The sequence below is a fragment of the Carassius gibelio genome, chromosome B7 (genome assembly GCF_023724105.1).
Source record: "Carassius gibelio isolate Cgi1373 ecotype wild population from Czech Republic chromosome B7, carGib1.2-hapl.c, whole genome shotgun sequence".
In the NCBI taxonomy this organism is placed as follows: domain Eukaryota; kingdom Metazoa; phylum Chordata; class Actinopteri; order Cypriniformes; family Cyprinidae; genus Carassius; species Carassius gibelio.
The window spans coordinates 7,805,998-7,821,917 of record NC_068402.1 but is presented as its reverse complement, the minus strand read 5'-3'; the positions used below and the strand labels follow the sequence as shown (position 1 = coordinate 7,821,917).

Sequence of the window (15,920 nt, the reverse complement as noted above, 5' to 3'; positions counted from 1 at the left end):
TCTACACACCAACACACACTCAGAGACTCCTAATTTTCATCCATCCAGGCATCCTGTGACACACACAGATCGTAACCTATGATCTCCAAAACCTAAACTTAAAGCAGTGGTGAGGTTTTGATGAGTCTATTGTGTCAAGCGCTGGTGCCATGAGAGACAAGGGGAAGAGGATTTGAGCTTCTGACACACACTGAGGTTTTTGTCAGTGCTCTGGGGGGATGAAAGCCCTCTATTCATGTGCCCCTGCAACAGCTTCTATCGAGCATGTGTGCGAGGAAGCAGAGGGGGTGGTTTATAAGTGTGTGTGTGTGTGAGCGTGCAAGAGGTTTAAAAGGGTTCTAGAGAACTTACAACCATGTGACCCAGTGGAAAAAAAACCCTCCGGTGGATTTTAACATTTAGGTGTCCTAAAAATCACCAACAAAAAAACCCAGACCTGGTGTCACATGAACACAAAAATATGACCAATTCAGCGTGCATCATCGGATATGTATCATAATGCATTATGTGGTTATTAGTGTTTTTTGTATAATTGTTTTTTTTTAAGCAAGGGTTTAAAACTGGGGTTCACAAATGGGTGCACTTTACATAGAGAGATCAAATAAAACAAAACAAAACAAAACAAAACAAAACAAAACAAAAAACAAAACAAAACAAAACAAAACAAAACTAAATTAAATTAAATTAATTTAAACATACATAAATACATACATACTGAATTTCTCATTATTACTCCTGTATTCTTTATTCTTAAGACTGGTCCAAAATCGTGATATTAATCACAACCATTTTATTTCGATTGTTTTATTGTTTTATAGTACTGTAATGCTGAGTAGAAACAGACCTTTTTATATATACTGTAAAATGCTAAAAATATGTTTTTAAATATTATTTGAAAAGCTTTTCTTTTTTATTAATTTACAACATATACAGTCCTTGCAAAAGGATCATCGTATTATCAAAAAACATTTGATAAGGAATCGCTTTTATTATTCCTCATACTTAAAGTTAGGGACTTTTCAAAGCTCTTATGCATGAGTCATTCTGCACATTCTGCACAGACATGGATGAAACCGCAGATCATGCAGCTTGTTGTGCCCTATTATTTTTCTAAGCGAGCAGACTAACATTTTTTATTGGTGGACCAGAAAAAATAAGATTTAAAAATGTAAAAATCAATCAAAAAAAAAAAACGTATAATAATAAAATAAAATAAATTAAAATAAAACTTAAGCAGTAAGCAACCACATAACAATCCCCAATGTGGCAAACAACTAATCTTTCTCTCACCTTTCTGAAGATGTTGTCTTCTCCAGTGTCGGGACTGAGAAATCCATCTGTATCGCTTCCTGAGTCTCGAAATGTGACCGTTTCTGAATTGCAAGTGTGAAACTCAGGATACTGTGAACTTTCTGCAACAAACACACAGTTTTACACAATGACAGATCAATGTACTATAAAAAGCTGTGCAAAAAAAAAAAAAAATTGTTTATCCAGTTAAAATCAGTCATAACTGTCTCTTACTAAAGCCTTGTGTCCTCTTAAACAAAACATGCGATTTCCTCTTCAGAACAGATCTTTGTACAACAGCACATGTATTCACGACAGCGAAGTCTGACAGTCTTCAGAAGAAATGTATCTGATGCATCTGTCAGTACCATACCGTCGCGTGGGTAACAAAACCATATCACGTGGGAGACAAAACCATCACGATAAGACTCAACAGATTCCATCACCTAGAAAAATACCGCCTGTTTCCCTTCCTCTCTCACTTTCACTTTCGTCTAGTCATTCAAAGTGCAGCACACTCTCTGTGTAAGTCTAGAGAGTCAGAGAAGAGCTGGGATCAGCACTCGGAGATCTGTCACGAGAGTGTGAGCTTTGTCAGCTGTCACACAACACACAGGTGGCTCCATGTTTTGGGATGTGAAAGAGGGACCGCCACAGCTGCCCTTTCTCTACGTGTGTCAATGCTGGAGTAAAAGCAAACGTCATTAGCTCAGCTGCAGATAAACAACTGACAACATAAACACAGGTCATGACAGGCCTCTGAGAAGAAAGTCAGCTTATCGTATCTATATATAGTCCCAGGGATATTTCAGTATTTTTATTCATATGTCCCAGTACTTGGAAACTGTAAACATTGTGGCTCTACTGCTTTTAAACATTGAAAAATAAAATAAAATAAAAATACTTTTTGCATATTAATGAAAGTAGAAAAGTAAAAAATATTTTATATGTAAAAAAAAAAAAAAAAAAAAAAATGTCTCTTGTCCCAGTACTTTGAAACTGTAAACATTGTGGCTCTACTGCTTTTAAATAAAATAAAATAAAATAAAATAAATATACTTTATTTGCATGTTAATAAAAGTAGAAAATGTAAAAATATATATTTTTTAGAACATTAGTAAATGACGAAAGTTACGAAAATGTAAATTCAATATTTAAAATATTTATTAAATTTGTGATGAATCTTGAACCATGAAATTAGAATGACATTTCACATGAAAAATAATAAAGAGCTATTATTAATATCCACACACACATACATATATACATACACACATATATATATATATATATATATATATATATATATATATATTTTTTTTTTTTTTTTTTTTTGCAGTTTAAATTAAAAGTAAACAATACATTTTTTATAAATATATAAATAAATAATACATTACAATAAAACAATTGTTAATGAAAATTTTACTTTAAATAAAATGCTAAAATATTTATATACATATTTTATGATGGTTTTAAAAGCACTGCATTGACAAAACTGAATCCATGCAACTATATTGCAACATTGTTAAATGTTGTAAAAATGTTTGACGCTTGCAAAGAAGTGATTTATAAATCTCAACCCACTTCCTACATTTACAAAAAAATAGCAGTGATAGGTGATAAGCTGATATGTGATAAAGCTGTGAGTTCAAGACGATCCAGTCAAAAGAGTCTAACTGGAAAAAAGCAAGCTATGGCCACTTATGTTCACAATAAGTGAAAAAACAAACAAACTTTCTGTACCAGAAACTACTGTTGTGTTAAAGGTATTCAGAATAGTTCATAGTTAAAAGAACAGAGAAACAATGTCATCATGCTCCTCTATATAAGCACTTGTGATGACCATCATCTGCTCCTTGTGCACCGCACAATTACTCATAATTCATGAGGAACCTCAAAATGAAACCTCTCTGGGAATCTAGCCAATCATAACAGAAGTCATTTACATTCTTTATAGAATTCTTAAAGGTATGAAAACCAAAACAACCCTTTCAATTCTAATGGTCAGAGAGATGGTGGAAATGTTTTTGTACAAGTAACCGTGGCTAAACTGTATATGGCCTACACAGAAACCCTCCTAACAGTCAAGGAAGTAACACACACACCACACAAAACACTGCTCATCACATGAAGCACATGAGCAATGTGATTCACAAATGAATCAGAGAGAAAATGACGTTCACGTTACAACTTACAACATAAGCTCAAAGAATAAAATAAAAGCAGTTTGATATATTTAAAAAAAATGGACAGCTTAAAACAATTGTTTGCTATCAAAACTTTGGTAACACTTTAAAATAAGGTCACATTGTTAATGGATTAACTAAAATGCATTATCAATGAGCAGATTATTTGTTACAGTGCTTTGTTTACAAACAAAAAAATACTGTTTATTGTTACTTCATGTCAGTTAAGATACATTAAATAATATTAACTGCCACAACTTGTATTTTATTTTAATAAAATCATTATAAATGTTGAAATGAACATCAAGTATGATTAATAAATGCTTTAGAAGTATTTTTTATTGTTAGTTTGTTAACTAATGCAGTAACCTAATGTTAACAAATTATTATTGTACTGTAGTGTTCTCAAAAGTTTTTTTTTTAATAAAATAAAAAAAAGTTATCATAATTTAGATATTTTTATGTTTTTAAGTCTTATGCTCACCAAGGCTGCATTTTTTTTTTTGAAATACAGTGAAAACATGAATATTTTAAAATATTGTTACAATCGAAAATAATATATAATAATATTTAAATACATATTTTAACATTTTTATTACGGCAAAATTTAATTTTCAGCATCCATTACATCCTTGTCACATGATCCTTCAAAAATCATTCTAATATGCTAATTTGCTGCTAAACAAACATTTGGTATTTATCAATGTTGCTACACTATCATTCAAAAGTCTGGGTTAACAAAAAAATAATTATTATTATTTATACAGCAAGGTTTTTCACATGAATAATGATTAAGAACCATTATTTATAATTTTGTACCAATAATAAAAACTGAGCAGCGGATTAGCACATTAGAATAATTTCTGAAGGATCATGTGACACTGAAGACTGGAGTAATGATGCTAATATTGACATGCTAAAATTAAACCCTGCTAGGTATATTATTAGTATTGATTTACATAACCGACAACATGATCTGAAGGAAGTGTGATCTTACCTGTGGATAAGCTGTGTCTCTTCTGGGAATCACTGGAACTCACTGTGTCTTTGTCTCTGTGGATCTGGGGACAGAAAGAGGAAGATATGGTCTTGTGCATGTGACCGTATGAACGAAAAAAGCTCTCTGATACATTCAAAGTAAATATAAACATCAGACTGCATGAAAAATGTGATGAGTTTTTTTATTTTTTCATTGCAGAAAAGGGCAGTGTAACTGAGTGTTTCTAATGAATGCATGAAGCAAAAGGGAAACAGATGCAGCAGCTTTGCTCACACGTGCTCAGAGACTGCAGCATATATGAGTTTAGAGCTCAGTCTGTGGTTTGTGGACACCATAACAGCTGCATCTCAGTCATCACAGACCACACAGCACCTCACACCGGCCCTGAGGGACGACGGCGGCTTCAGCCATCAGGATCCAGTGTTCACAAACAAACTAACGCTGGCTGGATTCGAACCAATTATAAAACCCAGCTTAAGATAAGATAAGATATAAGATAAGCTAAGTTTGAGTCTGGTGTAAAATAAATAAAAACACTGAGAGGCAGTCAACTCACTCCCTTAATAAAAAGTTAAGTATAATTTTAAAAAGGCATTTATGGAAATAAATAAATACTAACGGGTGATATTTTGAAAGCATCTTTAAGAATGTTTTGAAAAAAATCAGTTTTTTTTTTATCATATACCATAATTAAAATATATATATATATATATATATATATATATATATATATATATATATATATATATATATATATAAAGTGTGATTATGAATACATTTAGTTTTATGTTATAGCTTGTTGCAGTTTTCTTTTTTGTAGGAAAAAACTGGGAATAACGAACTAAAGAAAATGTAGCATTTAATGAAACAAAATTCTAGCAAATATATATATATATATATATATATATATATATATATATATATATATATATATATATATATATATATATATATATTTTAAATCATTGTCAAACCATAAACAATGGTAGCCAGTAAAAAAAAAAAAAAAATTGTTGCACTCTTTAAAATAATAATTATTACAAAAAAAAAAACTGTTCCTTAACCAAGTATGGTCCATTTTTTAAGAAATTAATTATTTTATTCTAGCATTAAATAAATAAATAAATAACTAAATAAATAAATTGTAATGGGGACATCTTGCTGTTTAGGGAACTCTGAAGTATTGCGGTTCCCTGTTTTCAACATTGATAATAATAAGAATCTTTAGCAGCAAATCAGAATATTACAATTATTTTTGAAGTTTCACATAGCACTGATGACTCAATTAAGCTGAAAATTCAGATTTGACGACAGGAATAAATTACATTTTAATATTTATATTAAATTAGAATAATTAAAACTTTAGAATTTTTCTAAATATGACGGTTTATGTCATACTTTTTCATTAAATAATTACAGCCTGAATGAGAAAAATATTTTCAAAAATATTTTTGAACGCTCATGTATATGAACATAATCGTCTTTTATCACACTGCAGATGTAAAAGCACTGAGAGGGAATGAGTTTTGCCATTCTTAATTCGTTTTAAGCAGATCAACAGACAAAGCAGTCCTATTACAGTTCACATATAGCTTGGCGGTTGGTGCTAAAAAAAAAAGTCTCAGCAATCTATTGTATCATCAATACCGTACTTTATTTTTCAAAGTCTACTTTCAGTCTGTATTATACTAAAGAGGCCCAATAATGCCATGCATGCTTGCCTACTATATGTCAGCTTTTGATCTGAGGCACTGAAAGGGTGAATACATACAGTCTACTGGAAATGTTTACACAGATCTCAAGTTACGGTCAGTACTTCTACTGAACAGCAACCTGTACAAAGCTCCCACAATAGAAAGCCTGTATTAAAGCGACCTGCACCGCTGATGGTTATTCACTCGGCTGGAAAGCTCTTTCGCCTTTGTTATAACCCAGCTACAGGGTCACACAGGTGATGCAAGATCGGACGGGGGAGAAAGACGGTCAACAAAGGATCCCTAGAGGGAGGGAATACAGGAGGAAAACGTGAGGAACCAGAGAAATGGCTTCTGATTTGAGCCAAGAGGAGTTCACGTTTCCATCCTAGCCAGGGACTAATTATGTTCACACCCTCAAAAAACCAAGCGGTCGTGCACAGTTTTAAAGCCATTAACAATGCACAACGCTGCATTGATGATCATGTCCATGCCAGGCCTCAGACTGTCCACTGTGTACCTCTGAGAAGGCAATGCTTAGGGAGAACACTGTCGCCCGTTGTGCCGAACACAAGCCCTGCCTACAGACGGGCCGGAGAGCACAAACACGCACTCTTTGGGTTATTTGTACAGCAGTTCCAATCATAGTGTGTGCTGTTATCACAAAAAACCAAAAGAGATTAAAGAGATTATAAATGAAAAGAGCTGTATTGTTTAGGCATAAGCGGTAGAAATACAGCTGTAAGATTGTGACCGAGTCCGACAAAGGTTTGTTTAAATTTAAAGTGTGCGATATGTTTTCACTGGATGAATTAACTATTTCTTCACACTAAACTCAGATCCATTTGTCCAGGGGAGTCAAACATGGCATGTACAGAGATCATCAAATGTGCAAGTTTTAATAGTATATACAGACGCATCTAAAACAAAATTAGCATATTGTGAAAAAGTTCCTTTTCTTGTTTGTGTAACATTTCAAAAAGCGAAACTTGCTAGATTCATTACATGTACAGTTAAACATTTTAAAAGCTTTTTTTGTTTTAATTTTGATGATTATTGCTTACAGGTCATGAAAGTCAAAAATCCAGTTTCTCAAAATATTAGAATATTTCCTAAGATCAATAAAAAAATTAAAAAAAAGGATTTGCAAAACAGAAACGTTCAAGCTCTTTAAATTATGTTCACTGCACTCAGTACTTGGTAGGGGCTCCTTAAGCACAAACTCCAGCATCAGTGAGGTGTGTGGCATTGAAGCGATCAGTCTGTGCCACTGCTGAGGCACTAATGAGCCTTCAGCTCGTCTGTTTTGTTAAATCGACTGTTTCTCTTTCTCTTAAAAATATCCCATAGAATCCATTTCTCCTTAGCCCAGGTGAGATGCTTCTGACGATGTTTCTGTTTCAGAAGTGTCTTGGTATCTCTTTTCCAAAAGACTGCCGATTGTGGTGACTCTTGATGCACTGACTTCAGCTTCAGTCCACTCCTTGTGAAGCTCTCAAAAAAAAATTATTTGGCTTGTTAGACCGTATTCTCAAGCTTGCGGTCATCCCTGTTGCTTGTGCACCTTTTCCTACCCAATTTCTTCCTTCCAGTCAACTTTGCATTTAATATGCTTGGATATAGCACTCTGTGAGCAGCCATCCCTTTCAGTAATGACCTTCTGTGACTTACTCTCTTGGTGGAGGGTGTCAATGATTGTTTTCAGTCTGCAGTCTTCGCCATTATTCTGGTTTCAAAGAACAAGAGAAATCCAGAATTTATACTTTAAGGATGGTCATTTAATGACACTCAAATGTAAATATTCTAATAATTTAGAGCTGTAAGCGCTAATCATCAAAATTATTATTATTATTATTATTTTAATAGTACTAGGTGAAATTGTTTTTGGCAAGCAAAGTTGGTTTTTTGTAGTTGGTCACCAGGTTTGCACACACCTCAGGAGGGATTTTGGTTCACTCCTCTTTACAGATCCTCTATAAATCCTTAAGGTTTCTTGGCTGTTGTTTGGCAACTCGAAGTTAATTGCTCCAACAGTTGTCTCCTTCTCACCAAGCTTCTTGCTGATGGTCTTGTAGCCCATTCCAGCCTTGTGCAGATCTACAGTTTTGTCTAGATACAGATTGTGTGGACAGGTGTCTTATATACCTAACGAGCTGAGGAGTAACTTCTTGAAGTGACATGACTAATCTGATTTCCTTATGGGCACATAACCAATCTGTGGGAGCCAGAATTTTTGCTGGTTGGTAGGGGATCAAATAATTATTTCACTCACTAAAATGCAAATATAATGTGTTTTTTTTCTGGATTTTTTGGTTGGAATTCTGTAACTATCAATTAAAATAAACCTACCATAAAAATTACAGAACCTTTGTTTCTTTGTAAGTGGGCAAAATTACAAAATCAGCAGGGGATCAAATAAATATTTTCCCCACTGCATTTAAGAAAAATTTCATGTTTATATATTAAATATATTTATATATATTATAAAATATAATAACATAAATATATAAATGTATATTAATGTAAATGTTTTAAAAATATATACAGTTTTTTTTATTAATAAAATACAGTAAATTTGCAATTTAAAACAACTGTTTTCTATTTTAATATACTTCAAAATTATTGCTGTGACGCAAAGCTGAATTTTCAGCATCATTACTTCATTCTGAAATGTCACGTGAATCTTCAGAAACCATTCTAATATGCTGACCTGATTTGTTCAATACCTTTATAGAAACCAGGATACATTTATTTTTATTTTGTTTTAATGAATGTAAAGTTCAAAAGAACATTATTTATTTATAGAATAATTGCAAAAATGTAAAAGTCTTGCCACTTTTGATCAATTTTATGCATCCTTGCTGGAAAAAACGTAATAATTTCTCCCTGACCTAGAACGTTTGAGCTCTTATAGTGTTCTGTTGCATTTTAATTGTAGTAAAACAAAAACAAAAAACTTTATTTGTAACACATTAATACTGATTCAATGTAAAAGTTTGACTGAGCAGCAGACTACAAACATTTGAGTTGGATAGGCCAAAAAGACTCCAGCTGCAGAAAATATAGCATATTTAACCTATAACACTTCATTAGACAGGGACAAATATAAAATGCAATGCAATCGCATTCATTATGTACATTAGCATAGACTTCATTTCAAAAACCAACTCTGTGAATAAAGGCTGATAAAAAACAAACCAGCTTGATCAGAGAGTAAACATTTGCATCTCTAACTGCCACAGAGCTATATGTACACAAAAGCCACAGACATTTAAATACATAAAACAAGACGGACATGAGGCACTTACACTCTTATAAAATAAAGGTTCAATACTGCCATCTATGATTTTATAAAGAAACTCTCAAATCCATAGAATATAACAATATAAAAGTTTTTTTAAAGGGCTTGTTAGATTTAATATACAGTTCTTATGAGAACTGTACACTAAAAGGTTCTTTTGGGAACCAAAAATGGTTGTTCTTGGGCATCACTATTAAAATCCCATTTTAAATGTTTATTTTGGAGAGTGCATGGGAGTGCATTTATCTTCAGTTGACAATTCAAAATGCAATTTTCAAAGTCACTGAATATGTTTTATAACAAATGTGCAAAACATAATGAAACAAAAAGCATGCATGCAGAGCTGCGGTGCAACAGTTAGAACGACACATTGAGCTGTGGTGCTCATTCCAGAAAATCAGGTTTTATGGCACGTGATGTGTCTAGATCTCTCTTTTCCTGTATTTCTCTTACCTATTGATCTATCTGTCTGTCTGTCTGTCTGTCTATCTGATAAAAACAAAAACAAAATTACATTAAACACAAATCCGCATGCTTGTCGACCACTATATTTCGTGATGCTCTAAAGAAGCTTAAAACCGCTCTCTATAACACAGGCACAAACCCTAAAATCTGCTCATAGCCAAACATGGCCCAGTGTCCCTTTCCAGAATCTGGCACTGCTGCCGTTCTCACAGCATATTTGCGGCGCTAGGGGAGAAACCAACAGGGCAATGCCAGCAGACTCTGTAGAGCGCTGAGAGCATTCAGAAGTGTACCCAATAAAAACACATCTGGTTTGAAAATGCACAAACTGTGCACTGGCCCTCGATGCATACAGTGCGAACTAAAGCTGGAATAGAAAAGCAACTGCTTCAGGATAAAATTGATGGCACGATAAGATGATGTTAATCAGTTAGTGGGACAATTTGAATCTAATTTCTGTGCCTGACGTTGCTATGTTCCTACAGGACCATTTGTGTTTCCAAGATCTGCGCCTTAAAACTGCGCAAAGCTCCTATATCTCTGGTTTGTGCTGATTGTAAAGATGGTGATTTTTAGTTGCAATACAGCACTATGAAGTCACTTGGCAGGCGGCCCGTTTCCATCATTCTCTCCAGGCTGAGAGCCAAAGGAAACCGTTAGGATTTGAGCAGCAGCTCCCAGACTGTCACCAAACTGAGACGCCCCTCGACTCCACATGCATGCGCAAACACACGCACACACTCATGCACAAACTCCATTTACAGTCAAAACATTATATCTGAGCTTTCCCAGAGGAATTTCTCCAATCCAACTGCCATCCAGTCTTCAGGAATCATTAAGAACGGAAGGCGCTCACAAACATCTGGAGAAATGCACTTAATCAAAAATGTACTAGGATCAGTCAATGGCACTTGCAAAATATTTTACTTCTAAAATACACTACAGTTCAAAAGTTTGGGGTCAGAAGGATTTTATTTAAAAAAAAATGAATACTTGTATGCATTGAACTGATTAAAAGTGTCATATAAGACTTAAAAAAAAACATTCTTTTACAAATAAAGGCTGCTTTTTATTTCCATTTTCCAAAGAATTCTGGGGGGGGGGGGTGTATCAATGTTTCCACAAAAATATTAAGCAGCACAACGGTTTTCAAATTGTGTAATATTAATAATAATAGTTTCTTGCAAAGCAAATCGGTATATTAGAATGATTTCTGAAGGATCGTGTGACACTGAAGACTGGAGTACAGTTACATAACAGAAATAAATGACATTTTAAAATATATTAAAATCTAAAACAGTTATTTTAAATTGTAATAAAGTTTCATAATATTACTGTATTTTATTTTATTTTTTCAATAAGCGCAGCCTTTGAGAGCACAAGAGACTTCTTTAAAAACATTAAATAAATTGTACTTTTTATGAAGTTTGAGTGAAAAGCCATAATTAAAATTTTAAAAAAGTTAATTTGACTGTAAAAATGGAACCACAATGTTGAAAAATAAAAGAGATTGATCACCTGAAAAGTTAGGTTAGGGTTATTTTTTACAAAGCCAAGTATTGCACTTCTATAGAATAATTTGCAATGCTGAATCAATTACAATAAACCTGTCAATTCTGTTTATATTGACTTCAAATGCACTGATTCAACTGTACTGAATCAAATGACTCAGTGACTCTATGACCACATGCATTCAAATTCAAAAGAGGAAAATGAGTCACGAATTGCTATGTGAGAGAACATCTGAAATACACAAAAGTTTAATGGCAAGAACACTGAACACACAGTTCAATAGTTCCTGAGAGCTTAAGGATTTGAGGTTTGGAAGAAATGACATCTGGGCTAATGACTGTTAAGACCGATCAAGCCACACGTCTTCTTCACTGTATGATCAATCTGGCAGATCAGCGCTTCAGGGTGTTTGTCAGTTGAACCACATTAAACAGCTGAGAACGAGCCGCACCTTGTGTGCTCACACATAAACACACACTGTTTTAAGTCTGGCATGATGTGTGAATGTCAGAAGAACTATGAATCAACAAATAAGACACGACTGCATTTGGAAGATCAGAAAAAAAGCAGCTGACTGCAAACGCCACAGACACGACCATCATGTTTTTCAGGAACAGATGCTTTCTATGAACAGAAACTACACATTAGCTGGGAAAAACACTACAGGTTGTCAATAATAATTGCATTCATAGGAAATATCACAAATTAGATATCGGTTGCGGTCTGTTCTGAAACTGAGATATTAGAAATGGCTCAAACTGTGTGACTGATAGCAAACTCTTTTTACACCACAGACTTCCATCAATGTATCTGACAAGCGATGCTGTCCACATTCATTTTATAACACAAACTTCAAACTTAAACAAAAAGTTCAGACTTAAGTGAAGCATAAAAACGTTTGTTAGAAATCATGCATATACAAATTTTTGAATAGCATAGTTTTTTTGCTATTTTATGCCACAAAAAAAAAATCTACATATACTGTACAAGTACATGTATGCTGTTAAAAAAAGCTAAAATAAACTAAAAACTCAACTAAAACAGAGATTTTAGGCCATTTTAACATTTGCTAGTGATTTAAAACATAATTTAAATACTACAGTTTATACTATCTAAAGTCATAATGCAACAGCACTGAATGTCAACATTTCAGATCTTCTTACCTTGATTAAAACTACATCCAGAGTTCTCTCTCCTTTGGCACACAAACTATACCTCCGCTTGTATCTCTCATACATCTTTCCAACACGCTTAAGAAGAAACTGAGACAATGAACAAAGCTTATTTCCCACATGAGGTCCTGACAGGCACAGTCTCCACGGCTCAAGCGTTTGGAAAAATGAGACGCTCCTAATCTTTCACATCTGTGTGAAGGGCCGGCCCCTTTCTCTTGCTCATCCCCCACTCTCTCTCTCTCTCTCTCTCTCTCTCTCACACACACACACACACACACACACACTCTCGCATATGCAAACAGTCTCTTTTCCTCTTTTTTTTTTGCTCTATCCCACCCTGCTGGCTCTTTCTCACACATCTCCACATGGGTCATTCCTGCTATTAAGTATCTTTAATTAGTAAAAGTTGTCTTAACATTGGATCAGATATTATATTAATAATTTTTACACATGCAAAACATCTTATCTGGTTCAAAATGAGATGCACATGAATAAAAAAAAAAGTTCTTTACCATGTAGAAAATGTGTTATCTAAATAAAAACAAAATATAAATTAACTAATAACTCTTCAAAACAACAAAATGACTAATATTTACATATTGTGCTCTTAGTGTTTTGTAACATACCTAAACTAACAAAAGCTAGTTCCTTGATTAAATCATCCTCCAGGAAGTGACATCATTTGGAATGGAAAACAACAACACTATTATCTAATCTTTATTAGAAATGCTTTTGAGGAATTCTGTGGTATTAGTTTATTTCCCTCTAACATATCCCCCAAAAATATCTAAATTAACAAGTTGACATGTTAACTTTAGCTATTTTTTTCCTTCTTAAATGTCTTGGCATTGTCCAAACAATCAAGTTATAATAAAAGCGTCTTATCTTGACCAGAGCATTTTTCTGAGAGACTGATACCCTTTTATAGAAATGCCTCCTTATTAGCATTTTTACAAAGTTTGAAAATCCCTGCAGAACAAGAACACCTCACACAGTCGCTTTCCTTTCGCTGCGTCTCTGTTCTCCTTCCTTCTCTGAGTTAAGTCCCTGCAGGAAAGCCTGTGTGGTGGGATACACAGATAACAGCCCTGATGCCTTTCTGATGGACACCACCATTGAACCATCGTCAAAGCTTTTCAGTGTTTAGGGCGCCATGTATACACACAATCACAAACACACCCTCTTGCCCAGAGGAAACGAGGCCGAGCAACACCTACTAGTGATTTCTTCCATCTGCTCATGATCTCCAGAGGTTAAATAAGCAGAAACCGAGGCTCTGACTGTTGCCAGGATAGGGCTGGTTAGAATTTGCCGGAAAAGGTCTGCAGCACTTGTGGTTCACATAAAAGGATAACCCCAGCCCCCATTCCCCTAAACGCTTGTAAAGAAGCCCGTGGATGAACAGCTGGCCCAGAGGTCATGACATTAAACTGTCAACGTCCCACAGGAGAGTGGCTGATCTACCCAAACTATGGCTCTAAACACACAGTGCTGTGAAAAATCATTATGTAACTTGTTACATTGTGCCCTACTACGTAAATCAACTGCATTTTGTCAACTGCTTGTTTAAAAACACTATATACACACACACACACGAGTACAGCACTTTAGAGTAAACCAACAAAACTGAAACCAACATTTCTTTTTGTATTGTCTCATGCTCACCAAAGGCTGCTTTTAATTGCCTAAAATACAGTAAAATTTGTAATTTTAGTTTGTATTTTGTGAAAATACTTCATTTTTGTGATTTTTTTTTTTTTACATTTATTTAAATTAGAAAATCTTTTGTAACATGCCAAATGCATCCACAGTAAATAACAGCATTCATTCCTTATCAAAAAGAGAAACTTTTGAATGGAAGTGTATCCCTCCTATCTATTCTAGCACTGGCTCCACATGTACAAATATATATTACTGCTGGATATTCAGATGTTTTTAATAATTCTCAGATCTTTTCATAACTAGCAGGCCTAAAGATAAAGAGGACCACATCTGTTATTGGTTATACACGGGCCCGACACCATGGGGACCCGACCGAAATGCTGCTGAGTTACGTTATGTTTTTAGGGGAAATATCACCCCCATTTGGAGCTTGGTGCTCAAAATTATTTACTTCAAAGCAACTGTAAATATTGCCCCCTCACTGAATGTTCAGGATCTTGCTGACAGGGATCATGAAAAAAAAACAACAACAACTATTTTGGTGAAAAAGAGATTTGAAAAACACATTTGTCTTGTAAGGTTTGTAATTATCAACTTTTAAAAAATATATTACATGATCATGATCTGCAAGATCAAAACCATCCATCAGCATAAAACAATGAAGTGACAGAAACAATATTAAATGACTGACAGCTCTAGTTTTTTTTTCAACATAACAATGATAGGATGTCATTCATGTCACAACATACACCCACGGCATATTTCTTAAGTGAAGTGCAGTAAATTAAGTTTATAGTCTCAAAACACTTTATTTTTAGTACTAACCACTGGTGCTTCTTTTTTTTCTGTGATATCAGGCCACATTGTCTTCTGAGAGTCAGTCTGATCCTCCAAACTTGCATCTGACTCTGTGAGAGAACATACGATAACTTTAATCAGTCAGATATAAACAATCAAAAAGGTCAAAAAACTAACAGTGCAAATTTGTTAATGAAAATAAAGAAAAAAAAATATTACTACTAATAACATTATTTTTATTCCACTCAAGAATGGAATATCAAAGTCATTATAGAGTTATGGAGTAAAAAAAAAAAAAAAACAGTACACAGAATCTTGTAGATTACAATTTGCAACTAGACGGATGTACTGTTACTTCCTCTACAGTCAAAAATCTGGGTGTTATATTAGACAACAACTGAAAAACCATATTTCCCATGTTACAAAAACCGCATTCTTCCATCTTAGAAACATTGCCAAGCTACGAAACATGTTATCTGTTTCTAATGTAGAAAAAGCTAGTTCACATATTCATGTCCTCTAGACTGGACTACTGTAACGCTCTTCTAGGTGGTTGTCCTGCATCTTCAATAAACAAGCTACAGGTAGTCAAAAATGCAGCAGCTAGAATCCTTACCAGGTCAAGGAAATGTGATCATATTACCCCAATTTTACAGTCTCTGCACTGGCTACCTATTAAGTTCCGTATCAGTTACAAATTATCATTACTTACCTATAAGGCCCTAAATGGTTTAGCTCCTACGTACCTAACTAGCCTTCTAACACGTTACAATCCATCACGCTCCCTAAGGTCACAAAACGCTGGACTTTTGGTAGTTCCTAGGATAGCAAAGTCCA

General features: G+C 34.1%; 1 protein-coding gene across 6 annotated transcripts in view; it reads right to left on the bottom strand.

The window, feature by feature from the left end:
* Positions 1 to 15,920, bottom strand: part of LOC127961666 (A-kinase anchor protein 13) — a 62,433-nt gene that overhangs the window by 25,595 nt on the left and 20,918 nt on the right. For all 6 annotated transcript variants that reach the window (XM_052560885.1, XM_052560880.1, XM_052560882.1 and 3 more), the window contains exons 8-10: positions 15,111 to 15,193; positions 4,474 to 4,537; positions 1,291 to 1,412 (exon numbers count right to left, since the gene is read on the bottom strand). In XM_052560885.1, the coding sequence (XP_052416845.1) occupies positions 1,291 to 1,412; positions 4,474 to 4,537; positions 15,111 to 15,193 (269 nt within the window). The remainder of the gene's footprint in view (positions 1 to 1,290; positions 1,413 to 4,473; positions 4,538 to 15,110; positions 15,194 to 15,920) is intronic.